Source organism: Leucoraja erinacea, chromosome 26 (assembly GCF_028641065.1).
Source record: "Leucoraja erinacea ecotype New England chromosome 26, Leri_hhj_1, whole genome shotgun sequence".
Lineage (NCBI taxonomy): Eukaryota > Metazoa > Chordata > Chondrichthyes > Rajiformes > Rajidae > Leucoraja > Leucoraja erinaceus.
In genome coordinates this window covers 25,826,648-25,854,456 of record NC_073402.1, presented here as the reverse complement: position 1 = coordinate 25,854,456, position 27,809 = coordinate 25,826,648, and the positions used below count along the sequence as shown (strand labels likewise).

Genomic DNA, 27,809 nt, shown 5'->3' with positions numbered 1-27,809 from the left:
CACCAGAGACCAGGGAACGACCCTGACTACTGGTGCTGCCTGTGCGGAGTTTATACGTTCTCCATGTGACTGCGTGGGTTTTCTCCGGGTGCTCCAGTTTCCATCCCACATTCCAAAGACGTACAGGCTTGTAGGTTGATTGACTTCTATAAATTGCCCCTAGTGCGTAGGATCCAAAAGTGTGATGACTTAGAACTAGTATATGAGTGATTGATGGTGGGCGTGGATTCGATGGGCCGAAGAGCCCATTTCCACGCTGTATCTCTATACTAAATCTTGTCATCTGGAAACTCGTGCTTTTGTTTTCAAATATTTTTCCCATGGGAGAGTGGTAGCGGTGTGGAATGAGCTTCCAGTGGAAGTGGTGGAGGCAGGTTCATTGGTATCATTTAAAAATAATTGGATAGGCATATGGATGAGAAGGGAATGGAGGGTTATGGTATGAGTGCAGGCAGGTGGGACTAAGGGGAAAAAAAATTTGTTCGGCACGGACTTGTAGGGCCGAGATGGCCTGTTTCCGTGCTGTAATTGTTATATGGTTATATGGTTATATGGACAAGAGCTGCACAACAGCACTCTGCAAGATAGCGCTAAGCAAAGAACTCATGTCCATAATCAAAGCACACTGTTGTAGCGTGGGACCTATGGCCGAACATCACAGGCCAGGATGATGTGTTACTGGAGAGGAATAAAACTTGGCAGGAGAGAATGTGATCAACTCTTTAATCAATGTGTTTACAATGCCAGAAATAAGATACATATCTCAACTCGTTTTTTACAGCAATAACTTCAGCCACATTTATAGCATTATAAAATATTAACAAATAAATTTCTCCTTGACATCAGTCCAGCTGCTGAATTTCAATGTCCCATGGTTGCATCAAAATATTACTACAGAGAGATAGATAGCAACTCATTTTTAGTCTTTGCCGTACAGTGATGCACTTTCCTGTCCTTTTATGTTTGGGAATGGTTCCAAGGAAACAAGGCCATTGTTTCATAAAAGGGTCCTCAGCAGCAATAGAGATATCAGATCTGCCGACATTCCTTTAAGAAGATAATCGAATCTCTGCAGAGACTGCATGAAAACATATACATAATTCAATGCAGGGAGATACATTTAATCAACTTTTAATGAGAAGTCTAACGTAACTTGTGTAATTGTAATAATTGCAAGTAAATGATGTTTCATTCCATTTTTCCAACAAAAGTTAGAAAACTTTAACATCAAGTCAACAACCCCGACACATTGAAACAAGGCAACTTCTTCAAAAAAGTATACCTTTGTGCCAAAGGCTATATGTATAGTGTTTATATATATATATATATACATATAAGCTTCCTATGTAAAAATAATTGCTGTTATTTTTCCTTGTTACAAGCAATCACTTAAACTGTTTAAATGAAAATTTAACAAGATTACAGTGTGATCTAAACTCCCTGGTAAACTGAGGAAAATAAGTCAATGCTTTTTGTTTTCTATCATAAAGATTTAAATTACAATCAATCAGACTTTATTTGAAATATTAATAATTAAAACTCAGTTGTAATTTGCGTGACTTCGGAATTCAGGTCCTGTTGTCTCCGAGAGTACAAGCCCTTTGCGGGCTTGCTCACGCCTAGTCATACCGGCTTGTTGGCGATGTCAGAAGGAGTGCAGGCACAAACCGATTCCCTGGTGGTCTTCCTGGCTCGAGTGAAGCTGTTCTCCTCCAACCTGGCCCGCAGGGGCAGGCAGAAGTCACGGAAGTAGCGCTTGAAGTTCTCGTCCAGGAAGGCGTAGAGCACGGGGTTGAGGCAGCTGTTGGTGTAGCCGAGAGCAATGCAGAAGTGCCAGCTGACGGACATCAGGGGACTATCGCTGACTTTCACCAGGGCCTTGACCATGACAAAGATGTGAATGGGCGTCCAGCAGATGATGAAGATGGCCACCACGATGAGGACCATCCGGGTGATCCTCCGCAGGTTCCTGTCCTTCTCTTTGGAGCCCGAGAGGAGGCGGACGCTTCTCAGACGTAGAATCATCAGGCTGTAGCAGATGGTGATCACCAACACCGGTATGACAAAGGCAAATATGAAGACGCAAATTTTGGTCACGTTTTCCCAGTAGGTTTTGGGCTCTGGGAATTGAACGAGACACATCACACTGCCTAGAAGTGAAGAAAGATAAATGCACATGAAAAAATGTTATTCAATGCACTCACTCCATGAGAATGTGGTATTACAGGCAAAGAATATTGCTTTTGTTTAAGAAGGAACTGCAGATGCTGGAAAATCGAAGAATTTCTAAAGAATACCTAAAGAATATTGCTTATTCTTCAATGCCCTTGGGAATATGATATGGGCTTCTTATTTCTTGAAACCATTGCAGATCATGTTGTGAAGGTTTTCCCAGAGGACTTTTATTAAAAGTTAAGGATATTCAAAATGGAATGGGGATAGATTTAGATTTAGATTACCTTTTAATGAGCCCAAGATATAGCAATGGCATTTACAACCCATGAATAAAATGTTAGACTGGTGAAGGAAAGAGGTAAAATGTAATACCTCAATGTGTATTTCAAGAGGGAGTTAGGGCTAACGGAATCAAGGGATATGGGGGGAAAAGCAGGAACGGGGTGCTGATTTGGGGTGATCAGCCATGATCATATTGAATGGCGGTGCTTGCTCGAAGGGCTGAATGGCCTACTCCTGCACCTATTTCCTATGTATCTTAAAAGCAATCTCCCACTTGAAACAGGGAAAGCTTCAGCCATGGGCATCTTGGGGCGGCATGGATGAAATAGGCTGAAGGGCCTGTTTCTGTGCTGTATAACTATGAATCTATCGTACAAAAGACCTTGACCAATATGGGAATGGTGAGACCATTACAAAGATGGTAAATAATCTGACTGCTAGTTTTGCCATTGATCGCATTGTTGCAGTGAAGGTGTTGTGTTCTAATTTTCCCTATCAAAACACTTTAAATGACAAGTGTGCAGGGACCAGGGCAGCTGAGAGCATGAAAATGCACGGAACAGGGTTGATTCTTGGAAATGGACTCTCCTTGTCAAGGGGCTTCTTCAACTTTTCTTTACAATTCTTTTTTTTAATTTATTCATTAACTGGAATCAGTGTGGTGCTGACAATACAAATGTTTATTGGCCATCCCTAATTACCCTGGAGAAGCTAATGACAAACAGCCTTGTTGAATTGATTTGTTCTTCTGGTGAAGGACTACATGCACCCTCGTCACTCCCTCTTCCCCCCTCTCCCTTCGCGCAAAAGGCACAGAAGTGTGAAAACGCACACCTCCAGATTCAGGGACAGCTTCTTCCCAGCTGTTATAAGGCAACTGAACCATCCTACCAACAACCAGAGAGCAGTCCCGAACTACTATCTACCCCTCTTTGGAGACCATCGGATTATCTTTGATCGTTACTGGCTCTATCCAGCACTAAACGTTATTCCCTTTTTCATGTATCTGTACACCCCGAATGACCTGATTGTAATCATGTATTGTCTTTCCGCTGACTGGTTAGCACACAACAAAAGCTTTTCACTGTACCTACTTTGTAATAGTGGACCGTTAAATCTATGTGGCTTTGTTCTAGAGAGAGTTAGATATAGCTCTTAAGGCTAACGGAATCAAGGGATATGGGGTGACAGGAGGAATGGGGTACTGATATTGGATGATCAGCCATGATCATGTTCAATAACGGTGCTGGCTCGAAGGGCCGAATGGCCTACTCCTGCACCTATTTTCTACGTTTCTAAGTTTAGCGCCTCCCCTTCCAGTGGAGATATTTTTTCCTTACTTGATCTATCAAAAGCCTATATGATTTTGATAGATGAAACCTCCTCTTCACCATCTGGGTGCTGAGCTGACCACCATGTTCTGGTGTGTGGTTGCACTTACCCTTGCCATCAGGCCTGGTGATAGCCATGACCATGACTGGCACCCCGATGGCTGACGACAGCAGCCACATGCAGACGTTGACGATCTTGGCGTTGGTGGGCGTGCGGAAATCCAACGCCTTCACGGGGTGGCAGACGGCGATGTAGCGGTCGACGCTCATCATAGTCAGGGTGAAGATGCTGGTGAACATATTGTAGTAATCAATTGATATAATGATCTTGCACAACACCTCCCCAAAGGGCCAGGTATGCATCAGGTATTTAGCGCTCTGGAACGGCAGCGTGCTCGTGGCTAAGGCATCAGCCAGAGCAAGGTTGAAGATGTAAATATTGGTGGCCGTTTTCATTTTCGTGTACCTGCGAAAAAGAGAAAGTGACAAAATCAATGATTACAGTTGCGATCTTTGGTGGAATAATTGCATCCTGTCCCCGCAGAGACTAAAATGTGTGCCTCTGCGGATAGACACAAAATGCTGGAGTAATTTAGCGGGTCAAGACTCCTCCCGCATCTGTGGAAGTCACCTGTGGAATTCGGCAAAGGGATGCATCATCCCTTCCCTTTCTCCAGAGATGCTGCCTGACTGCTGAGTCACCCCCACACTTTGTGTTCTTTTGTGTATTAACCAGCATCTGCAGTTTCTTGTTCCTACAAGAAAACTGGCCACACATTTTCCTTCCCTCTCGCCCTCAAGGTCAAAATACAATCATACGGTGATGACACACGGGCTGAGATGAGTTAACCCAATTCAAACCACAGTTTAGAGCAAGTCTCTATTACTCATTGATTGAGTCATAAAGTGATACAGTGTGGAAACAGGCCCTTCGGCCCAACTTGCTCAAACCAGTGCAAATGTCCCAGCTACACTATTCCCACCTGCCTGCATTTGGTCCATATCCCTCCAAAGCTGTCCTATCCATGCACCTGTCTAACTGTTTCGTAAATGTTGGGATAGTCCCTGCCTCAACCACCTCCTCCATACACCCACCACTCTTTGTGTGAAAACGTTACCCCTCAGATTCCTATTAAATCATCAACCCTTCACCTTAAACCTGTTCATTCCCTCACCTTGATATCTGACCCATAGAAGTTTAACTGAATTACTTCCAAAGGGCCAATTCTCATTGTGGCCTATTTCCTTCGCTCCATAGATGCTGCTGCACCCGCTGAGTTTCTCCAGCTTTTTTGTGTATCCTGGGAGATATGTATGGCTTAATCAGCATCAATAAAATCAGTGGTGACCTAATCATTATCAATTAGCTGTGTGTGGGAGTTAATGTGTGAACTAACTGCTGGAACTACTGCAATACAACAGTGAGTACCTTTCACAAAAAGTACTTTGTTGGTTCAAAAGCAATTTGCAACATCCTGGTCATGAGAGAAATGGCACGATGCGGTAATTGTGTGTGTGGGGGGAACCCCCACACAAATGTAATTTACAAGTTGGCAGGTAGGTGCTGCACTGCACAGATGGCAGAGCTGCTGCCTCACAGCTCCAGCTGCCTGGGTTTAACCCTGACACCGGTACTGTTTGTGTGGAGTTTGCATGTTCTTCTTTTTTCCTCTGGGCACTCTGCTGCCCTCCTGCACATCCCAAAAGTCATGGAATCATACCGAATGGGATCAGGCCCTTTGGCCCAACTTGCCCACTCCGACCAACATGTCCCATCTACACGAGTCACACCTGCCTGCTTTTGGCACATATCCTTCTCAGCCTCTCCTGTCTAATTGCTCCTTAACTCAACTACCCCCCTCCAGCAGCTCCTTCCATACACCCTCCACCCTTTGTGTGAAAAAGCTATCCCTCGGATTCCTATAAAATCTCTCCCCCTTCACCTTAAAAACCTGTGTAGGTTGCGAGATTAATTGGCTGCCTAGAGCAGGTGGAGGGTGGCAATGATGGGAATCTGGAGAGAATGAGTTGCAGGGAAGGTCAGTGGGGGAGTGGGATTGTTCTGTCACCTGGCATTGATTCGATGGGAAGAATGATCTCATCCTGCAATGTATTGAAACGTGGATCTTGACTAAGCAGCACGGTGATGCAGCGGTAGAGTTGCTGCCTTACAGCGCCAGAGAACCGGGTTCGATCCTGACAACGGGTGCTGTCTGTACGGAGTTTGTACGTTCTCCCTGAGACCGCGTGGGTTTTCTCCGAGATCTTCAGTTTCCTCCCAAACTCCAAAGACGTACAGGTTTGTAGGTTAATTGGCTTGGTATAATTGTAAATTGTCCCTAGTGTGTGTAGGACAGCGTTAATGTGCAGGGATCGCTGGTCGGTGTGGACTTGGTGTTCCACGTTATATCTCTAAACTAAACTAAAAAAACTCTGTGTCAATATATATTATTAATTAGAGACTTATTAAATGTGACAAGAATGTTATCTACTGTGATAACAGTGAGGTTGTAGGTTACATGTGACGAGAATGGAATCTCTATGATGTCTTAGAAAATAGGTGCAGCAGTAGGCCATTCGGCCCTTCGAGCCTGCACCACCATTCGATATGATCATGGCTGATCATCCAACTCAGTATCCCATCCCTGCCTTCTCTCCATACCCCCTGATCCCTTTAGCCACAAGGGCTACATCTAACTCCCTCTTAAATATAGCCAATGAACTGTGGCCTCAACTACCTTCTGTGGCAGAGAATTCCACAGATTCACCACTCTCTGTGTAAAAAATGATTTGCTCATCTTGGACCTAAAAGACTTCCCTCTTATCCTTAAACTGTGACCCCTTGTTCTGGACTTCCCCAACATCGGGAATAATCTTCCTGCATCTAGCCTGTCCAACCCCTTAAGAATTTTGTAAGTTTCTATAAGATCCCCCCTCAATCATCTGAATTCTAGCGAGTACAAGCCGAGTCTATCCAGTCTTTCTTCATATGAAAGTCCTGCCATCCCAGGAATCAGTCTGGTGAACCTTCTCTGTACTCCCTCTATGGCAAGAATGTCTTTCCTCGGATTGGGAGACCAAAACTGTACGCAATACTCCAGGTGTGGTCTCACCAAGACCCTGTACAACTGAAATAATTTATGCTGCGTAGATATTTCATCTCCAGGCAAAGCATTGAGGTTGTACAGTGGTAGAGCTGCTGCCTCACGGCTCCAGAGACCTAGGTTTGATCCTGAACTCGGGTGGTGTCTCTGTGAAATTTGCACGTTCCCTCTGTGTCCATGTGGGTTTCCAGATGCTCCGGATTCCTCCCACATTCCAAAGACATGCCCTAGTGTGTAGGGAGGAGATGGGGGAAGTGGGATAAAAAAGCTAGTATGAATGGATGATCGATAGTCGGCGTAGACCTGGTGGACCAAAGGTCCTGTTTCAACGCTGTATCTGTAAACTAGCTCTGTTAACCTGGCATGTATGGAACAGTTTTAAAATTATCTTTCCTTTGTCAAATTACAGTAATAAAAATGTTAAACCAACTGTAGAAACAAGTATAGCAATTAGCCAGTTATAAGCAGCTTGCGTGGATTAACAGTGCATATTTTCATGTTTGCGTTGTAATGATGGCGTGGCACAGTGGCGCAGTGGTAGAGTCGTTGCCTTTCAGCGCTGGAGACCCGGGTTCAATCCCGACTCGGTCCGTCTGGAGTTTGAATGTTCTCCCGGTGACCGCGTGGGTTTCCTCCGAGATCTTCGGTTTCCTCCAACACTCCAAAGACGTCCAGGTTTGTAGGTTAATTGGCTTGATATGAGTGTAAATGGTCCGTACTGTGTGTAGGATAGCGTTATTGTGCGGGGATCGTTGGTCGGTGTGGATTTGGTGGGCCGAAGGGCCTGTTTCTGTGCTGTATCTCTAAACATATTGAATGGCGGTGCACGCTCAAAGGGTCGAATAGTCTACTCCTGCACCTATTTTTTCTGTTTCTATGGAAATAGGCCCTGTGGTTTACTGAGCCCGCACCGATTGGCGATCACAGAACAAGATACACTAGTTCTATCCTAGCGACAATTTACAGGAGCCAATGAACCTACAACCCTGCACACCTTTGGAGTGTAGCAGGAAACCGGAGCACCCGGAGGAAACCCATGCGACCACGGGGAAAACGTGCAAACTTCGTACAGACAGCACCCATTGTTAGAATCAAACCCTGGTCACTGGTGCTATCGTGTGCTGCCCCTGTACGTCTTTCCAACAGCGTTACTGACAATTATTTGTGTGATCGCAGAGTATGTCTCCAAACAAGACAAAACAACCGATTCAAATCAGTGTGGATCAGTGTCCCACTTGCTCAGCTCTGAGCCTGAAATCAGCAGGTTCTAATACCCAAGAACGGAACTCACTATCAAAACATGGAGGGGACGAGACACCATTTTTTGGCGGCCGCGTGCTAATGCGCACACTCACACACGCGCGCGAAGCTTCGGAGGCTCAATCCAGCGCTAAATGCAGCTCAACTGCCTGTCTCACCGGGTTAACTAACAGCCCTGTCTGGACTGACGGGATACTAGCGCTGCTTCTCCGCGCTGGCCATATTTCCTGCAAGTCCAGGCAGGTTAACCTGGCGGGGATGTCGCCCACCTCTCAAAACATGGGGGGGGAACGTGTCCCCTCTGGGGGCCCCCCCCCCCCCCCGTGTTTTCCGCCCCTGCTAATACCTACTTCAGAGATCCAAATATCCAAGGAGGCATCTCCACACCATATTAAGAGACTGCTGCCATGTTGGAGTCTTAGTTTTCCGAAGATGTCAAATTTGAAACCCCATCTGAACATTCGTGAATGTAAAACTTTCCATTGCGCTATTTGAAGGACAACAGTGGAGTTCTCCTCAGTGTCCAATAGAATAGATACTCTGGTAATCATCACATAGGTGTACATGGAAACTTACTGCGTAAACATTAGCTGCCATGTTTCTGCCATGCAATAGTGATATGTAAAAAAAACCTCATTAAGTTAAGTAGAAACAATGAATTGAATGCGGCACGGTGGCGCAGCAGTAGTATTACAGCGCCAGAGACACGGGTTGGATCTGACTCTTTGTACAGAGCTGTACGTTCTCCCCATGACTGCATGGATTTTCTCTGGATGCTCCGGTTTGCTCCCACACTCCAAGGACGTACAGGTTTGTAGGTTAATTGGCTTTGGTAAAATACTAAATTGTCCCCAGTGTGTAGGATAGTGCTAGTGTATGGGCTAGTCGGCATGGACTCGGTGGGCCGAAGGGCCTGTTTCTGGGCCCTATCTCTAAAGTGAAGTCTAAAGATGCCGGTTTATGCAAAAGGACACAATGGTATCCAATCTTAGGTTAACCTCAAACAACCACCCCCGTCCTCTTTCTACCCAAGTGTATCGAGTTTCAGGAACTAAGGAGCAAGGGAGAAAAGGATGTCAAAGGGCAAAAAGGGGATAGGAGATAGCTCTGGCAGATAGCATTAAGGATAATACCAAGGATAATACCAAGAGGTTTTTTTAGCACATAAGGCGAAAAAGAGTAACAATTTAAAAAAAAAATTAAATTCAAGCAAATGGTGGTGGGTGTATGGAACAAGATGCCAGAGGAGGTAGTTGAGGCAGGTAATATCAGAAACATTTAGACAGGTACATGGATATGACAGGTTTAGATGGATATGGGCCAAACGCATGTAGCTGGGACTAGTGTAGATGGGCATGTTGGCAGTATTGCGCAAGTTGGCACGAAGGGCCTGTTTCCACACTTTGACTATATTTACTGCTCTTATTGACAGAGATAAACTGTAATGCAATTTTCAAATCGTTTCTTGGCAGTGAAGGGAGGTTAACAGGGTCCAATCTTCCTCAAACATACCACTGCTGACAGATTTCCAAGCTTGTTTGCTGCTAATATATATTCAATCATTCACCTCCCATACCACCCCACTCAATCCCCTCAAGGTGAAGGGCCATTAGCACTAATGCATGCAAAACACCATTCAAAGCCTTAGACGCTGCAAGATTGATGAGTTGGTGACCAACAGCATGAGCTAGAAAGGAGAATGTCAATGGAAAATGAAGTGGATATCTGGAAAATGCAACTTGAAACAGTAGTGATAAACTACTGCGGGGAACCAAGGGACAGTTGGGAAGAGCTACTGTATACAGCACAAAAACAAACACTTCATAGAAATATAGAAAAATAGGTGCAGGAGTAGGCCATTCAGCCCTTTGTATCAATATGATCATGGCTGATCATCTAAAATCAGTACCCCATTCTTGCTTTTTCCCCATATCCCTTGATTCCTTCAGCCCTAAGAGCTAAATCTACAAATAATATGCATCTCAACTCATGCATGCCCAAGTCATCCAGCAGTACAGAAAATTACATGTTCGATCCTGACTCCAGGTGCTGTCGGTATGGAGTTTGCACGTTTTCCCAGTGACCTGCTTAGGTTTGCTCCATTGCTTCGATATCCTCCCCACACTCCAAAGACGTACTTTAGCCCCAAGAGCTAAATCTAACTCTCTTGAAAACTAGCCAACAGTTTGCAATTCAAACAATAACGTGCAGCGTTGGAGAATGGCAACTATGAGTGTATGTTCCCCATATCCCTTGATTCCGTTAGCCCTAAGAGCTGTATCTAATGCTATCTTGAAAACATCCACTGCCTTCTTTGGCTGAGAATTCCACAGATTCACAACTCTCTGGGTGAAAACGTTTTTCCTCATCTCAGTGTTAAATGGCCTACCCCTTATTATTAAACTGTGACTCCTGGTTCTGGACTCCCCCAGCATGGGGAACATTTTTCCTGCATCTAGCCTGTCCAATCTCTTAAAAATGTTATATGTTTCTATAAGATACTCTCGCATCCTTATAAATTCCAGTGAATAAGGACATCATAATTTTAATGCTGTGACTCTAAACTGTGACTAAACTAAAGTAGTCGGCTTACTTCTTCTGCCTTTGTAAAATCAGATTCCACAAGTCACTAACAATGCATAATTAACACCACACAATAGATGATGGCAGGATTTTAATGCTGGCCGTTTATTTCTAGGTTTTGGGGTCAAAGTCAGTACAGGCTGGCACAGACATTGTGGGCTGAAGGGCCTCAACCTATGCTGCACTGCGCTGTGTTCTAAAGTCAGCCCAAGATTCCACATTTTTTTTTCTGTGAATTGTTAATGGAATGAAAATGATTCCCATTTCACTCACAAAGTCCAGCAGAGGACTGTGCTGGCATTGTTCCATGGCAGAGCAGAATCTCTTCTGATGTTGAGAGGGGAAAGATATATCAGCCATGACTGATGACAGAGTAGACTGGACGGGCTTAATGACCTAATTCTAGTCTTATGTCTTATGGCCTTATGATGTCTTTTGGAGAAGAAAGGCAGCAATGTGGCACAGTGGTGGAGTTGCTGCCTTACAGCACCAGAGACCTTGGTTCGATCCTGACTACGGGTATTGTCTGTACGGAGTTTGTACGTTCTTTCTGTTACCTGTGTGGGCTTTCTCTGGGATTTCTGGTTTCCTCCCACACTCTAAAGTTGTACAGGTTTGTAGGTTAAGGGCCTGTCCCACTTGGGCGTTATTTGCGCGTCATTTACGCGACAACATTTACGCAAGGCGTACATTACGTGCACATGGCGCGTGGTGAGACGTGGTGGCTTAGGTAGTGACGTGCGTGGCGAGCAAATGACGCCCAGACAGGCCCTTTAATTCGCTTGGTATAATTGTAAATTATCCCTAGTGTGTACAGCATAGTGTAAGTGTGCGGGGATCGCTGGTCGGCGTGCTAGATGGGCCGAAGGGCCTGTTTCCGCGCTGTATCTCTAAACTAAACTAAACTAAATGGAGAATATAGAAAACATTCTCCCATGTTGAACAGCACTCTGATTGATCTGGTCTGTGCAATTGTGGATTGAAACTAGACTATGTTGCTCCAACAGTTGAATATCATCTATCTTTTATCCTGAGTATAAAAAGCACTAAGAATCATAATGATAAAGGGACTAGATAAGGTCTTGAACTTGTTCTGCCAGTCTATCAGATTGTACTTGATCATAATTTCAATTTACTTGACTCACCTCTGACCCACCTTGCTCAATATTCCTACCTCAATATTCCCCCAGCATCTGTCAATATTAAAACATGTATCAATTCACTCCAAAGACAGACACTAAATGTTGGAGTAACTCGGTGGGCGTAGGCAGCATCTCTGGACAGAAGGGATGGGTGACGTTTCGGGTCGAGACCCTTCTTCAGACTGGGAGTCAAGGGTGAGGGATACGAGAGATATGGAAGGGTAAAGTGTGAAAAGGAGAGATCAAAGGAAACGATGTTCAAGGAAAATGTAAAATAGATCATTGTTAGCAAATGGAATTGGACGACGAGGCATACAAAGTAACATTTAATGAGGTCAGACAACGAATAAATCAATTCACCCCAATATCAATGCTTTTATGGAAGAGGATTGCAAACCTCCACTATGCGAGGGAATAAAGGTGTTTCTTGTTTAATTCCTGAGCAGTCTAGATTAATTTTGAATGCGTATCTCTTACTTTGCAATCCAATCTAAGGCAAAACTGTTAAAGGTTTTAAATACCTCGGTTAGATTACTTCAGCACAATTTGCATATAGAACTGCAGCAGAACAATGAAAATGCCAAATTCTAGTTAGTTTTATGTACCACCTTTGCAGTAAACAATGTGCTAATTACACTTAAAAACAAACCAAATTAAATTTAATTTCCCCCAAAAAAATGATGCTACATTAGATTTCCAAATAAGTGTTGCTGAAACAGGGCTCTGATCTTTCATCTCATCTTTGGGTGAGGATTTTCAATCCAATTTGAATGGGGCTCATATTTATATCTATAATCATGAATGTTCTACTCGGGGTTTGAGAGTGCTTATTGAATTAACATATTTTCCTGAATAGTGCTCCAGATCCCACTCTGATCGGAAAATATTCTCATTTCTCTTTTAGATCTTTTGGCAATCGATTTAAAATCTGTGTCCTCTGCTTATCGCTCCACTGTTCATCTATTCATTTATCCGGTAGGCGGCGCGGCTCTGGCCAGCAGCGGCCTCTGCAGTCTGTCCGCGTTTTTATTATTTTCTGTCTGTGTTTTAATGTAGTTTTTTGTTATTTTTTGTTTGGGTGTGTGTGTGTGGGGGGGTGGGGGGGGGGTGGGAGGGGGGGGGAAACTTTTTAAATCTCTCCCTGCACTGGAGACCCGACCTTTTCTCGTCGGGTTTCCGTTGTCGTTGGGGCCGCAACGAGGAGCGGCCTCCAACAGGAAGAAGCCGGGGACTCTGGTGCTACTCACCGTCGCCGTCGTGGGGCTGGCCGAGTCCGGAGCGGTGGAGGAGCGCTGCTGCTGCTGCTACCGATGCCGCTGCTGAGTCGGAGGCTGCTGCTGCGGGTCTGCGGACGACGGCACCGGGAGCCCGCGGCTCCCTGGAGGGAGACCGCTTTTCGGGGCTCCTGCAACGGCGAATTCTCCCGCACGAGTTGCGGGGTCGAAGAGCTCCTGGAGCGGGGCCTCACTACACCGCCCCGCGCGGCTGGAATGGCCGCGGGACTTTACGAGCGCACACCGGGGGCTCTAACACCAAGACCCGATGTGCGACCTCGCACCACCCGGCGTGGCTTCAATGGCCGCGGGACAATCGCCATCGCCAGCTGGGGGCTTTGACTTTGACATCGGGGGGGGGAGAGTGCAGTGGAGAGATAAGTTTTTTTTGGCCTTCCATCACAGCTATGTGATGGATGTTTATGTAAAATGTAATTATGTTGTGTCTGGGGTCTATTTGTGTGTAATGTATGGCTGCAGAAACGGCATTTCGTTTGGACCTCCAGGGGTCCAAATGACAATTAAATTGACTCTGACTCTGACCCAGCACATCTGAACAATTAGAGTGTTCAAGTTCAAGTGGATTTATTGTCATGTGTCCCTGATAGGACAATGAAATTCTTGCTTTGCTTCAGCACAACAGAACATAGTAGGCATTGACTACAAAACAGATCAGTGTGTCCATATACTATAATATAAATATATGCACACATGAATAAATAAAATGATAAAGTGCAAATAACAGATAATTGGTTATTGATAATCAGAGTTTTGTCCGAGCCAGGTTTAATAGCCTGATGGCTGTGGGGAAGTAGCTATTCCTGAACCTGGTTGTTGCAGTCTTCAGGCTCCTGTACCTTCTACCTGAAGGTAGCAGGGAGATGAGTGTGTGGCCAGGATGGTGTGGGTCTTTGATGATACTGCCAGCCTTTTTGAGGCAGCGACTGCGATAAATCCCCTCGATGGAAGGAAGGTCAGAGCCGATGGTGGACGATGAATAGCCCATCTTCGTTTAAAGTCACCGTACAATAAACTAAACTGAACTGGAGTGGGATTAACTACCATTATTGGAGGAGTGGCCGATTCTGATACAAACAGAGAAAGTGACTTGTATACGATTGCCGAATTTGATCTTGAATCCAGAAGGTTACAATGTGGCTGGTTGCTCTTCCTCCGACTTGCATTGGGCATCATTGCCATGGTGCTGGTCCTTACAGACTGATAGGTCAGTGCAGGAGTGGGATGCACAAGCAGAGATACAGCCAAATGAAGCTCAGTCAATGCAGTCTCTTCTGGTTCAGTTTAGTTTATTGCCACGACGGTGTATCAAGGTACAGTGGAGAGAAGCCAACCGCAGACTGGATTCCACTGCAAACTGAATCCAATCTATGTTTGGCCTCTTCCATGTAAAAGAGACCATAAAATGCTGGAGTAACTCGACCGATCAGGCATCATCTCTGGAGAACATGGCTAGGTGATATTTCGGTTCGGGACACTTCCTCAGACTGAAGAAGGGTCCCGACCTGCAACATTGCCTATCCATTCTCTCTCCCATTGTCTCCCTTAAAAATAGGTATCCTTCCTCTCAATGTGTACGAAGGAACTGCAGATGCTGGTTTAAACCGTTGTATTAGTTGGAAAGTCGTCTTGTTGAGTCTCATTGTCTGTAACTCATTTTCACCTAGACCCACAGCTAACAATGGCCGGTTTCCTTTAACAGCGTTACTTTTTTGCATATCTTTCATTCATTTGTTCTATATCTCTCTACATCACCGTCTAAATCTCTTGACTCTCAGTCCGAAGAAGGGTCTCGACCCGAAACGTCACCTATTTCTTTTCTCCGGAGATGCTGCCTGTCCCGCCGAGGTACTCCAGTATTTTGTGTCCTTCCTCTCAATGTCTGGTGAAACTGCCTTGTAATCATACTTTGGTGGGGGGGGGGGGGGGGTGGTATGAATTTTGAGTATATGAACAGATGGTGTTGTAAAAGGTGTTGTAAATGGGTTGTAAAAGGTGTTGTAAATTGCGTTGGTGGGATAATTGCAACGGTTTAGTGCCCATCGTATCACGGTCCTGAAAAGGTTAATTTTCAGTCGAAAAAGTTGTCCTAGAAAATGCTGCAATTCCGATTCCAGAGATAGATTAATTAATATGTCGTGCTTCAAAGAGTGCGCAATGAAGCAAGATTTAGATGTCCTACACAATCAATCTTATAACTTCCTCATGCTGCATCTGAGGTTAGCACAATTCTCGCGACAGACGGTTCAATATAATTATCTCGATTGTTTTCATTAAAACAGTGTCAGTGCAAATAGTTCAGTAAACTTCCCTCCCTCCTCCTCCTCCTCTCACAAGTAGAATATATTTTGCTTTGGAGAACATTTTATTTTAGTAGGATGGAACTCGAGGGTCTCGACCCGAAACGTCACCTATTTCTTTCCCCCAGAGATGCTGCCTGACCCGCTGAGTTCTCCCAGCATTTTGTGCCTGTCTTCAACATCTGTACCATGGCTCAGTATAGCTTCACATTTTAGATCAGCCCAGTTCCTGCTTTTGATCGGAGTGTTATCTGGGGCACCAAATTAAAATAAAATGAAGATGACTCAAAAAAGCTGGAGAAGAGTCTCGACCCAAAATGTCACCTATTCCTTTCCTCCAGAGATGCTGCCTGACCCACTGAGTTACTCCAGCTTTTTGTGTCTACCTTGGGTTTAAACCAGCATCTGCAGTTCCTTCCTGCACTTTTAAAGCTTTATCCCCTTGTGTGCACATCTATGCTTTTTACTGTAAACACTTGTCTCTGAAGCAAAGTTTACCACTAATGTCGATGATAAAACCTCTCTGGAATTCTCCATTTGAAGGAGCAGCTCATATACTCTTCTGTGAGCAAGTGCACTATCAGTCATTATGCCACGAGAGCAAAATATTGCAGATGGTGGAAATCTAAACTGAAAGCAGCAGATGCTGCAAACACTCAGAAGGTTTGGCAACATCCACAGAAGGGAGAAACTAATTTACTGTTTCAGCTTGATGTCCAGATTGAAAGGCTCGATCAGAAACCATCCATCTGAAACATTGACCCCTATTTCTTTCCCCCACAAATGCCTCTTAACATTTTCTGCTTTCATTTGAGAAACTCTCCTCCCGTCTCCTTGACCTGACCTATTAACACTCGTTGTTTCGTGGCACAGAACATTTTGAAAGTTGAAAATTCTCAAGATCGATCAGTCATGATTGAATGGCGGAGCAGACTCGATGGGCTGAATGGCCCAATTCTGCTCCTCTGACTCATGAACTTGTTCGTTTGTGCATCCATTCACATTTCACTTTGTGCATCTCATGCGGTGGTCATCCCTGCTTTTTTTTTTAGTATGACTGTATTGTGAATCGAGTTCCACTGGACCTTAATTGAAGTTTTGCCTTTGCAATGTGGGAGGAAACTAGAGCACCCGGAGAAAACACACGCAGTCATGAGGAGAACGTACAAACTCCGTACAGACAGCAGCCGGAGTCAGGATCGAACCTGGGTCTCTGGCGCTGTAAGGCAGCAACTCCGCAGCTGCACCACCACTCTTCCCCCTTTGCTTTTACATCGATCCTAAAACAGTACAGCACAAGAAAAGGCCACTCGGCCCTCAATGTCCTGTCGAACATGTTGCCAAGACCATCGTTTATCTACCTGCACATAATTCTGAAGAAGTATCTTGATCTGAAATGTCACCTATCCATGTGCTCTAGAGATCCTGCCTGACCTGCTGAGTTACTTTGTGCCCTTTTGTGTGTTTTTTTAACCATATGCTTCCATTCCCTGCATATCCATATACCTACCCAAAAGTATTGTAAATGCACTAACATATCTGCTTCAACCACCACCCCTGGCAACGCCTACCAGCACCACTCTCTGTGTTAAAAATAAAAACTTGCCCTGCACAACTCCTTTAAACTTTGCCCCTCTCACCTTAAAGTCATGCCCTCTAATATTTTTTCCACCCTGTGAAAAAAATTCTGACTGTCTACCCTATCTATGCCTCTCATAATTATATATATTCTTCGATCAAGTCTCACCGTAACATTCTGGAGGAACCAATGCAAGCCTGTCCAACCTCCCCCTTTAACTAATGCACCCTAGTTCCGGCACCATTCTGGATTTATTTCAGATTTGCTTTCACCTTATCTTCTAAGGGAATTTGTTTATCTTGCCCCTTGGCTTTCTGGTTATTGAAGTGTTGACTGGATGAGGAATACGATTCAAATTTTAAACAGGTGATTGTAAACAAGACTGGGTTAAGCCAATATTTCCTGGAATAATTGGTGTAGACAGATTGCTTTTGCAGCAGCTGATTAAATACAGATGGATCAGTGCTGTTATCCACTGCGATGGCAAAAACTGGACAGTTGTTACCCTGTCGTGCCTCGTGAGTCTAATCCCAATCACCTCATCAATATGTACATCTGTTAATAGCAAAAGCAGAGGAGTGGATGAAAAGTCGTTTAGAAAGTTCAGGTTCTACGGTGCATGATTACCTCTTCCTTTTGTCCTGAATCAATTATTTATTTTGTCTGAGTTTCTTTGATGTTTCAATTGCAGTAGATGAAAGCTGCTTTTATTGCATTTCACCTCACTGGTTCGACATCACACCTTCCGAGTTCTACTCGCTGAGTGCCCTGTACGTCAAATTGCTTTGAGATGTGCTTGGATTATAAAAAGGTGTTATGTAAATATTTCTTGCTGCAGTGGAGAAGCTGCCTGAATTGCTTCTATTACTTTTTTTTCCCAGCAGACTCATTTATGATGGGCTGTTGCTGTTTGCCTGAATGCACAATGACACGGACAAAACAAACAGAACTAAACCACTCCAGCTCGATTTTCCTTTCGCTGTGAAGATAGACACAAATTGCCAGGGGAAATCAGCGGGACAGGCGGCACCTCTGGAGAGACGGAAAGGGTGATGTTTCGGGTCCAGACCCTTCTTCAGACTGAGAGTCGGGGGGGAGGGAAATGAGAGATATGGAAGGGTAAGGTGTGAAAATGAGAGATCAAAGGGGAAAATGCTCAAGGAAAAATTGTGGATTCCCAACCTGGGGCCATGGCAAATCTCAGGGGGGCCACAGAAAATGTTGGGGATTTAGGGGGCCACAGGTTCAATGAAGGGGGCCACCTTTTTTTCCGCTAATAATGTCAGAGGGGGCCACAGAAACATTAAAGAGCCCAAGGGGGCCATAAGCTAAAATAGGTTGGGAACCACTGGATTAGATCATTGCTGGCTCAAGGGAAGGTGACAAGGAGGCATTCAATGTAAAATGTAATCAGAAAGACAGTCAGACTGGTCGGAGCACTAGGATGGGGGAGGGATGGGGAGAGAGAGGGAAAGCAAGGGTTTCTAGAAGTTAGTCAATATTCATACCGCTGGGTTGTATCACTCATTTCCCTCTCTCCTGATTCTCAGTCTGAAGAAGGATCTTGACCTGAAATGTCACCCTTTCCTTCTATCTAGAGATGCTGCCTATACCGCTGAGTTACTCCAGCATTTTGTGTTTATCTTTGAGGGAATATAATGCCCGGTTTAACAGTGAATCTTCCAGGGTGTTTTTTTTTAACCAAACTGACACCTGGCTGTCTCTGGGTTAGTCTGCTGTTTCTTCAGCACCGTGTCAGTAGCCCCCCCCTGGGCTAAAGCTGTCGTGGTTGTGTCCCATTGACTGCACTTTTCAAGGGCAGAAAGGCAGAGGTCAGATCAGGACAGAGTTAGGGTCAGTTGCAGACACAAAATGCTGGAGTTACTCAGCGGGTCAGGCAGCATCTCTGGAGAAAAGGAATAGATGACGTTTCAGTCTCTCAGTCTGAAGAAGGGTCTCGACCCGAAACGTCACCTATTTCTTTCTCGGGCGATGTTGCCTGAGCTGTTGAGTGTCTATCTTCAGTGTAAACCACCATCTGCAGCTCCTTCCTGCACGGTTAACCACTTTGACCAGCTCAGATGATGCCAGACGATTTTAATGTCCATTTCATCTTGAACACTTGTCACCTCTTTGCTGTGTAATTGATTAGGGTCAAATATTTATTGATCCTACTTGCATGTATTATGGTCCATCCTTGTATCACCATGGATCATTCTACTGAAATAGCAAAGGTTTAAGCTCATGGCTATTTTCGTCATTCAGTGTTCTTTTTCACGAGGGAGTAAATGAAATGAAACACCTCTCAGGTCGGGAGTCTTCAAGAAGGGTTCTGGCCTAAAATGGCAACTGTCCAGTTCCCTCTTCAGACATTGCCCGACCCACTGAGTTGGTCTGGCAGATTCTTGTTTTGCACATGCAGTGGTTATCTGATCCAGATCAGCTTCACCACATTCCAGGAGTTTACATTTTATTGGATTGTTAAGGGGGTGATGCACTGTCATTCAAAGAGTCATTGAGTTGTACAGCAGGGAAACGGGCCCTTTGGCCATCTTGTTCATGTTGACCAAATTGGCATATTGGATTAGTCTCATTGGCTTGCATTTGGCCCATTGTCCATTAAAACCTTCCTATCCATATACCTGTACCTGTAAAAATATCTTACAAAAGTCACAATTATATCATCTTCCATAATGTCTTCTGGCAACCCATTCCAGATGTGGATGACCCTCTGAATGAAGAGGTTTGTCTTAAATCTACCCCCTCTCACCTTAAGTCTAGGGCCTGTAGTTTTAAAATCTTCTACCCTGGGGGAAAAGGTTGTGAGCATTCGCTTTTTCCATGCTCCTCGTGACCTTGTACACCTCAATTAGATCATCTCAACCTCCTGAGCTCCAACTAAAGGAACGCTCAGCCCATCCAAACCTCTCTCTATAACTCAAGTGAGTGAGATATTGAATGAAAGCTCTGATTTATTTTTCCTGATGACTTAAAAAATAAATGCCATGGCACAAGACAGAAAGTAAAGAGGTTTTAATGGAATCTGGGTCCATATTTCTTCCTCGATCAGCACTGCCGAAAATCAATAAGTTGGTAGTCGATGTAAAAACTAAATGCTGAAGAGGCTGGCAATGAAATCAGAAAATGCTGGGAGAACTCGCTGGGTGCAGCAACATCTTTATGAAAATAGAATTCATGTTTCTGGTTAAAGACCTTTCTTCAGAATTGTTTTAATGAATGGGCAACGTACAATATTAAATCAGTTTCGCTCTTTATGGGTGCTACCTGACAACGACACGACTACCTGACACCTACACGAAATGCATTTCGTTGTCTCTGTACTGTACACTGACAATGACAATTAAAATTGAATCTGAATCTGAATCAGCTGAATATTTCCAACAATTTTAGTGTTTTTATTATCTATGACGGTCATTGGACTCATTTGTGGAAGATGGGAACTTGATGTTCAGCTGGCCTGTTATCTTTTATAACAAAATGCTGTGTTTGATTTGAATGACTCAATTAACAAAGGCCAAAACCCATCAATCTACTGTATCCATTGTTCAAGATGTGGCTCCTCCTCCGACCTCATCTACTGTATCCATTGTTCACGACGTGGACTCTTATACATCAACGAGACCAAACGTAGATTGGCCGATCGTTTCACTGCACACCTTCGCTCCGTCTGCCAGGACCCACTTGATCTCCTGGTTGCCAAACACTTTAACACCCCTTCCCATTCCTACACTGACCTTTCTGTCCTAGGCTATTTACCCTGTCCTAGCTATATCCTTTAGCCTCATTCCATTGTGAGGCTAAACACAAACTGGAGGAACAGCATCTCATGTTTCTCTTCGGCAGCTTATAACCCAGTGGTATGAATATTGATTTCTCTAACTTCAAGTAACCCTGGTATTCCCTCTTTCTCTATTCCTCCCCCACCCACGTTGCACCAGCTTCTCGTTTTCGCCCAACAAACAGCTAACAGCCTGTTTCCTTGATCATCATTACTTTTTTTGCATATCTTTCATTCATTGTTCTATATCTCTCGTTGCCCTTTCCCATGCCTTTCAGTCTGAAGAAGGGTCTCAACCCGAAACGTCACCCATTCCTTCTCTCCAGAGATGCTGCCTGTCCCGCTGAGTTACTCCAGCTTTTTGTGTCTATCCAAGGTCAGTGCTCAAATCTTGATCAGACTCGGTCACAACACAAAGGAAAGCACGGTGATGCAATTGGCTGGAAAGCAGGGCTATAAAGTCACCTCCCTGCCCAGTACAATGGAATAATTTCCAAAGCTATTGAGAAGTTCTGATGGATCTTAGTTTCAGCAAGAGACTCACTAAATAAATGATATTCCTTTTGTTTCTCTCAATGTTGTTGTTTTTCTCTCTCAATGTTTATCACTAAGAATAGTAGTATCTCATTGTGCAAGAAGGAACTGCAGATGCTGGTTTACACCGAAGATAGATGCAAAATGCTGGAGTAACTCAGCGGTAATAGGTGACGTTTACTTCTCTAACTTCAAGTAAACCTTGCTTTCCCGTCTCTCTCCATCGCTCCCCCTTCGTAGTTCTCCGACCAGTCTGACTGCCCCCCCTGATTAAATTTGTATCCCTGTTTGCTCCGTTGTCACATCCCCCAAGCTAACAATGATACGTTTTCCTTGGACCCCATCTCTTTTGATGTCTCGTTTTCACACCTTACACTTCCTTATCTCTGTGCGTGCCCCTACCCTGACCCTCGACCCGAAACCTCGCCCATTCTTTCTATCGAGAGATGCTACCTGTCCCGCCCGCCGAGTTGCTCCAGCATTGTGTATCGTATCGACAGTGAGAGGGATTCCTGTTTGCAGTTGCTGCTCTGAGCGCTAGACGGTGCCATTTCCACGTCTGCACATTCCCTCCATTTGCAAAGTTCCTGCACATTTAATAAAGATAAAACGCGGAGCTGTCATGATATTTATTGCGAGGTGTATTGCAAAGCCCGACATTCTTGTCGATGTTAGAAATGGCGATTCCGATTTAGACTTACTGCTGATCCTGTCCGATCCTGATCGATTCAAATGACACGTGGGCGGGCAGCGACATGCTGATGTCTAGACTGTGGTGGATCATTACAACACTTGTAAACCCGACATCCATCAAACAAATCGGTCTGACTTCGACGCGAAGTTGATGTGCTTATCCCGGGTAAAGATACATTAGAGACTGTTTTGCACAAACTAATATTTCATAATACCCAAAGTGAAATATCAAAATATTGTCTTGCAATGATTTCAGTATTCCTGGAAAGAGGCTTATCCCCCCCCCCCCCCCTCCCCCCACAATAAGTCTGAAGAAGGGTCCCGATCCGAAACGTCACCTGTCCATGTTCTCCAGGGATGTTACCTGGCCCGCTGAGTTACTCCAGCATTTTGTGTCTCTCTTCGGTGTAAGCCAGCATCTGCAGTTCCTTCCAACATGCCTTGTTATTTATTATTGCATGTATTTTGTTTGTAGAGACATGACTTGTGCAGGCGACTCGGTTTACAAGTTTTATATTTATGGTATGTTCTGTATGTCGTGTTAATGTGATCATTTGTGGTTCTGTGCGAAAGCCTATAGTGCGCGTGTGTGTGTTTGTTGCAGGTCCGCTTGTGCGGGTTATAGTTATGTGAGTGTAATGATGTTGGTCTGGGTGTATTGTGTGGGCGTCAGCGTCTGTCTCCTGTTGTGACTGTGTGTGATTATGAGTGTGTGTGTGTGTGGGTGCGATCGCTGTGTGTGCGTGTAGGTGTGTGTGTGTGATTGCCTTCCCGAGGGCATGGTTATGTGCGTGTGTTTGTGTTTGTCCTTGTGCAGGTACATTTGCCTGAATGTTTTACGCATCGAATGGCTGCGGTGGTGATTATATGTACGCGTGTGTGTGTGTGTGTGTGTGTGTGAGAGAGAGAGACTTGGTGTGGGTGGGTGAGATTGCCTGGGCGGAGGGGTCAGGGTGTAGGCGCATTGTGTACCCGGCCGCTTCTTGTTTCGCCCCCAAGATTAGTAGATATTTACGATTATATTCATGGTCTGATTTCAAATGTTAACTTGCCCCATGTCATGTTATTTCTATATTCTGAAACAATTTCTTATTCGTAAAATATCTGGCCTTGGATTATTTATGTTAAGGGGGGGTGGGGGGCTATCGTAAAAAAAAAAAAAGAGTCTCAGTTATAGGGGGGCGCAAGGAACTGCTGATGCTGGTTTATAAAAAAAAAGACACAAAGTGCTGGAGTAACTGTCGGGCAGCATGGATGAACATGGATGGGTGATATTTCGGGTCGGGACCAGAACCGATTTCAATGTGTTCACCTAGGATGTATTACAGGCTATTAACTCTGTAAACACGCTGGGCTTTTAGCTGTGTTGTGATGGTGGGCGTTACGCCGGTGGCCCTTGTTTGACAACACTGGCATTTGCTGTGACCAGACTCTCTCAGCGTGGGCATTATTCTACACCTAAATGTCCGGACCAGATTTGCAGCGAGACAGCAACTAAACACCTGGACCCAATATCGTGCTGGTGTTAAAGGGACCGGTAAACTGCTGAAATGAAGGCACTTCAATAATAATGCACGCTTTCCCGTAACATTTGAATCGGCATTTGTGACCATTCCATTGAGTAGGTTTGTGGGCGGGAAGGAACTGCAGATGCTGGTTTTACACCGAAGAGAGGCACAAAATGCTAGAGTAACTCAGCGGGACAGGCAGCATCTCTGGAGAAAAGGAATGGGTGCCCCTTCGGGTCGAGACCCTTCTTCAGACTGAGGGTCAGGGGGAGTGGGAGATATAGAGATATGGAAGGGAAAGGTGTGAAAACACGTCAAAGAGGACGGTGATCAAAGAAACGGAGAACGTTACATTGTTGTGTTCAAGAAGGAACTGCAGATGCTGGAAGAGCGAAGGTACACAAAAATGCTGGAGTAACTCAGCGGGCCAGGCAGGACTGAAGAAGGGTTTCGGCCCGAAACGTCGCCTATTTCCTTCGCTCCATAGATGCTGCTGCACCCGCTGAGTTTCTCCAGCATTTTAGTGTACCTACGTTACATTGTTAGCGGACTCCCTGTATGAAGTAAGTTAGAAGGTGGCTCCTTGATCTTGTGTAGAATTGCGGACATGATCTGCATTTGAAGGGCAATTGTTTGAAATTCCTTTCTTTAATAAACTCTGTTTTCCCCCCAGAATGGTGTTAATTCCCGCGCGCGTTCATTATCAAACAATTTACAAAATGTGCACATTTTTTTAATTTCCTGGTTCAGGACAGTTTGTTTCAACTTCAATGACAGACCGCGAGCACCTCGGGCAACGGGGAGAATTGGGGACAGAAGATGCCACAAATTCTGTACTGGAACCTCGAGCTAAATACAAAAGGCTGCATGAACTCGGCGAGTCAGAGACTGTTCCCTCCACAGATGCCGAGTGACCCGCTGTGTTTCTCCAGCCTATTGTTCTCTGAACATCGAGAATTTGTCGCGTTAGTTCAAATGAATTGCCTTGAACACACAAGAACTCCTGCACTCAGCAGTCCGCGTTTCCAGGGACCGCATAAAGTGGTAGAAGTGGGGCTGGGGGAGTGTAGGGGTGGGCGATACAGGGTGGCTGGGAGGGAGGAACGGTGCGTGAAATGGGAGATTAGCCAGACGGCTGCGAAATAAACTTACAGGAAGCTGGAGTAACTCAGCGGGTCAGGCAACATCACTGGAGAAAAAAAGGAATAGGAGATGTTTCGGGTCGAGACCCTTCCACCATCACATATTCATTTTCTCCAGGGATGCTGACATTACTCCAGCTTTTTGTGTCTATCTTCTGTGTAAACCAGCATCTATCTGCAGTTCCTCCCTAAACAAATTAACCCTGTAAATTCTGGAAATCTGCCATAAAACGAGTACATGCTGGAACTCAGTGCATGGACATCAGTACATGCTGGCTGCACCCGTGTGAATCAGGACAAAGTTAACCCTTCAAGCTAAAAACATTTGGTCTGCCTCCCTCTTCACAGATGCTGCCGACCCAGCTGGGTTTCCCAGCTTTTTCCGATCTTATTTTAGATTTTCAGCACCTGCAGTTTTTTGGGGCGATTTCGATTTACTTGTTGAATGAACTGACAATTGATGTTCAGGACATGCCTCTACTCTCCGGCGGGACTTATGCCCACCCCTCTTGCTTTGTCCACACTCAGTACACCCCGTTTCCTTTAATTAGAGGGCTTTCTTTTAATTGAAATAAAATCGACAGCGTAGGAGGTTCTGAGCGTCTAGTGGCATCAGCGGAGAGAGAAACTCAGTTAGAACATAAGAACAGAGAACAGTACAGCACAGGAACAGGCCCTTCGGCCCACAACGTCCGTGCAGAACATGAAGCCAGGTTACAATATTCTCCTCTACCTGCACATGACCCATATCACTCCATTACCTGCACACCCATGTGTCCATTTAAAAGCATCTTAAAATGCCATTATGGTGCCTGCACGCCTGCCTCCACCGCCACCCCCACCTCTGGCAATGGGTTTCAAGCTAATAAAACCTGATTTTTAAAAAAAAAGACTTCCCCTGCACATGTCCTTTAAACGTTACCCCTCTCACCCTAGAACTATACATTCCAGCCTTGGACCATTGATACTTCCTCAACTTTCGGATTTCCAGCAGTGTAGATTTTTTTTAATTTTTATGTTGCATTTCCAGGGGCTCCTTGGTACAGCCGCGATGGGATCTTCCTCTGTAACTCGGTCACAACCTTCGCCGCCGTGTTGTGAGGTTGAGGGGGAAATCAACCGGTTAAACAGCAGAAAATAACCGACCCCTTACTTTCACACAACGGAATGGATCCTTACCTGACAATGACATACATGACCAGGAAATTGCCAACCAGCCCAACCACACACACCACCGAATAAAGTGCCGTGATGGCGATAGCGTAGACCGAGGTAGCGGATCCCTTGGTTGGGTTCAAACTTGTGCTGTTATCCACGCTGGTATTGTTTCCAAAGCCGTTCTGCAAACCCTCCCAGGTCGCGTTGAGCGCCAGACCCCAGTAGACTTCAGCACTATAGTCTGTGAACAGCTCCCGCTCCGTGTTAGGTACCGTGGACAGCTCCATCGCTTCTTGCTGCCGAGCGACCAAGCTCAGAGTGGTCGTTTTGCCCCTTGGATAACGGGACCCCGCACTTTGCGCCTGCGGTTTCTGATTTCTGCTACCCCGGCCGTTTCACCAGCGATGCACCCCGATGATTGCAGTGGAATAAGGCGAAGTGGCTTCGTGGCGTTGGGATCGAGATCAGGGATTCGCAGCTCTGATGATTTCTTATAAAATGTAACACCTCCATCGACGTCAAGCCCACGTGCTAGCCAAGACCCGGTTGTCAATCAAGGATGCAAAAATTAACCAACTCTTTACAGTCCGCTAAATTGCAATCAAAAATACACCATTCTCTCTGTGGCTCCAAATTCATTGTCTAGAAAGAGTCAGCATAAAGTCTCTGAAATGCGGCATGATCCGAAATGTTAGACCAGGGCGGAATTGTAGGGAGGAACCAGCAGATGCTGGTTTATGTCGAGGATGGACACAAAATGCTGGAGTAACTCAGCGGGACAGGCAGCATCTCTGGAGAAAAGGTTCTCTCCGGAGATGCTGCCTGTCCCGCTGAGTTACTCCAGCATTTTGTGTCTAGCTGCGGAATTAGAGGATGCAAGTATAATCCTATCCAAAAAAATAAAGAGATGGAGGATTTAAGTGGATTTAATTTATCACTTCCTAAATAGTTGTGCACTGGACATAAATAATGAATGGCATAATGTTGTCCTCAAATGGCGGTTTAACTCTTAAAAGACCGGTCCCAAGAACGAACCAGTATTCCTGGTTTATTAAGGACACTTTGTACAGACAAATATTTTCAACATGTTAGCTTCAGCGGTTGCAGACTTTATTCTCGTCTCTGAGGTGGCTCGAGTCTCACTTCAGGGAGAAGAATTCGGACTGATTCCAGTGAAAACCTGCAGGGTTGTCGCTCTGCTTGGCGGTGTCGTCCAGCAGATGAAGCGTTAGTCAAAGATTAGAGGGATCTCGACCCGAAACGTCACCCATTCCTTCTCTCCGGAGATGCTGCCTGTCCCGCTGAGTTACTCCAGCATTTTTGTGTCTATTTTCGGTGTAAACCAGCATCTGCAGTTCCTTCCTACACACAACGTTTGGTCTCTGGTCTTTGAAGAAATGCAGAGAAGTTATCCCTAGTGTCCTCGTCCATCTTAACTTTCCCTAGTTGACGACATAACATTGAGACCTGTTCATTGTTGTCTCTGGGGGGTTGCTGTGTTTGCGCTGGCCGCGGTGTTTCCAACATGAATACATTTCTCGGAAACTATTTCACCGCTGTCGAAGACTATAGGACACCTTGTGATTGTGAAGAGATCTATATATAAATGCAAATATACTTTAAGCACCCCCCCCCCCCCCCCCCCCCCCCCTCTCTCCTACCTAGAAAGTTTTTAAAACAAGTTTAAATCCTAGGATCCAAGTCTCAAAACTTTTGGAAAATGTCATCTAAATAGCGTCAACTATAAATTCTATAAATGAGACCAGATCTACAAAGCCTATAGATCGCACCATGCTATAGAAGGGGCGAATTCGAGTATTGTCTTGTACACCCCCGGGTGGACGCTGACCGAACCTACAGAGGGAATTGTCACCCGACGCTCACTTTACACCAGAGGTGCGGACTCTCCCGATCAACGCTCTCGAGC

At 45.1% G+C, this 27,809-nt stretch overlaps 1 protein-coding gene across 1 annotated transcript; it reads right to left on the bottom strand.

Annotated features, from left to right (window-relative positions):
* Positions 1-569: 569 nt before the first annotated feature.
* Positions 570-26,666, bottom strand: LOC129709857 (delta-type opioid receptor-like). Its single transcript, XM_055656478.1, has 3 exons — positions 25,904-26,666; positions 3,899-4,254; positions 570-2,150 (listed from the first exon to the last, which is right to left on the bottom strand). Exons 1-3 carry the CDS (start codon positions 26,167-26,169, stop codon positions 1,624-1,626), a joined length of 1,149 nt encoding a protein of 382 aa, XP_055512453.1. The 5' UTR covers positions 26,170-26,666; the 3' UTR covers positions 570-1,623.
* Positions 26,667-27,809: the final 1,143 nt, after the last annotated feature.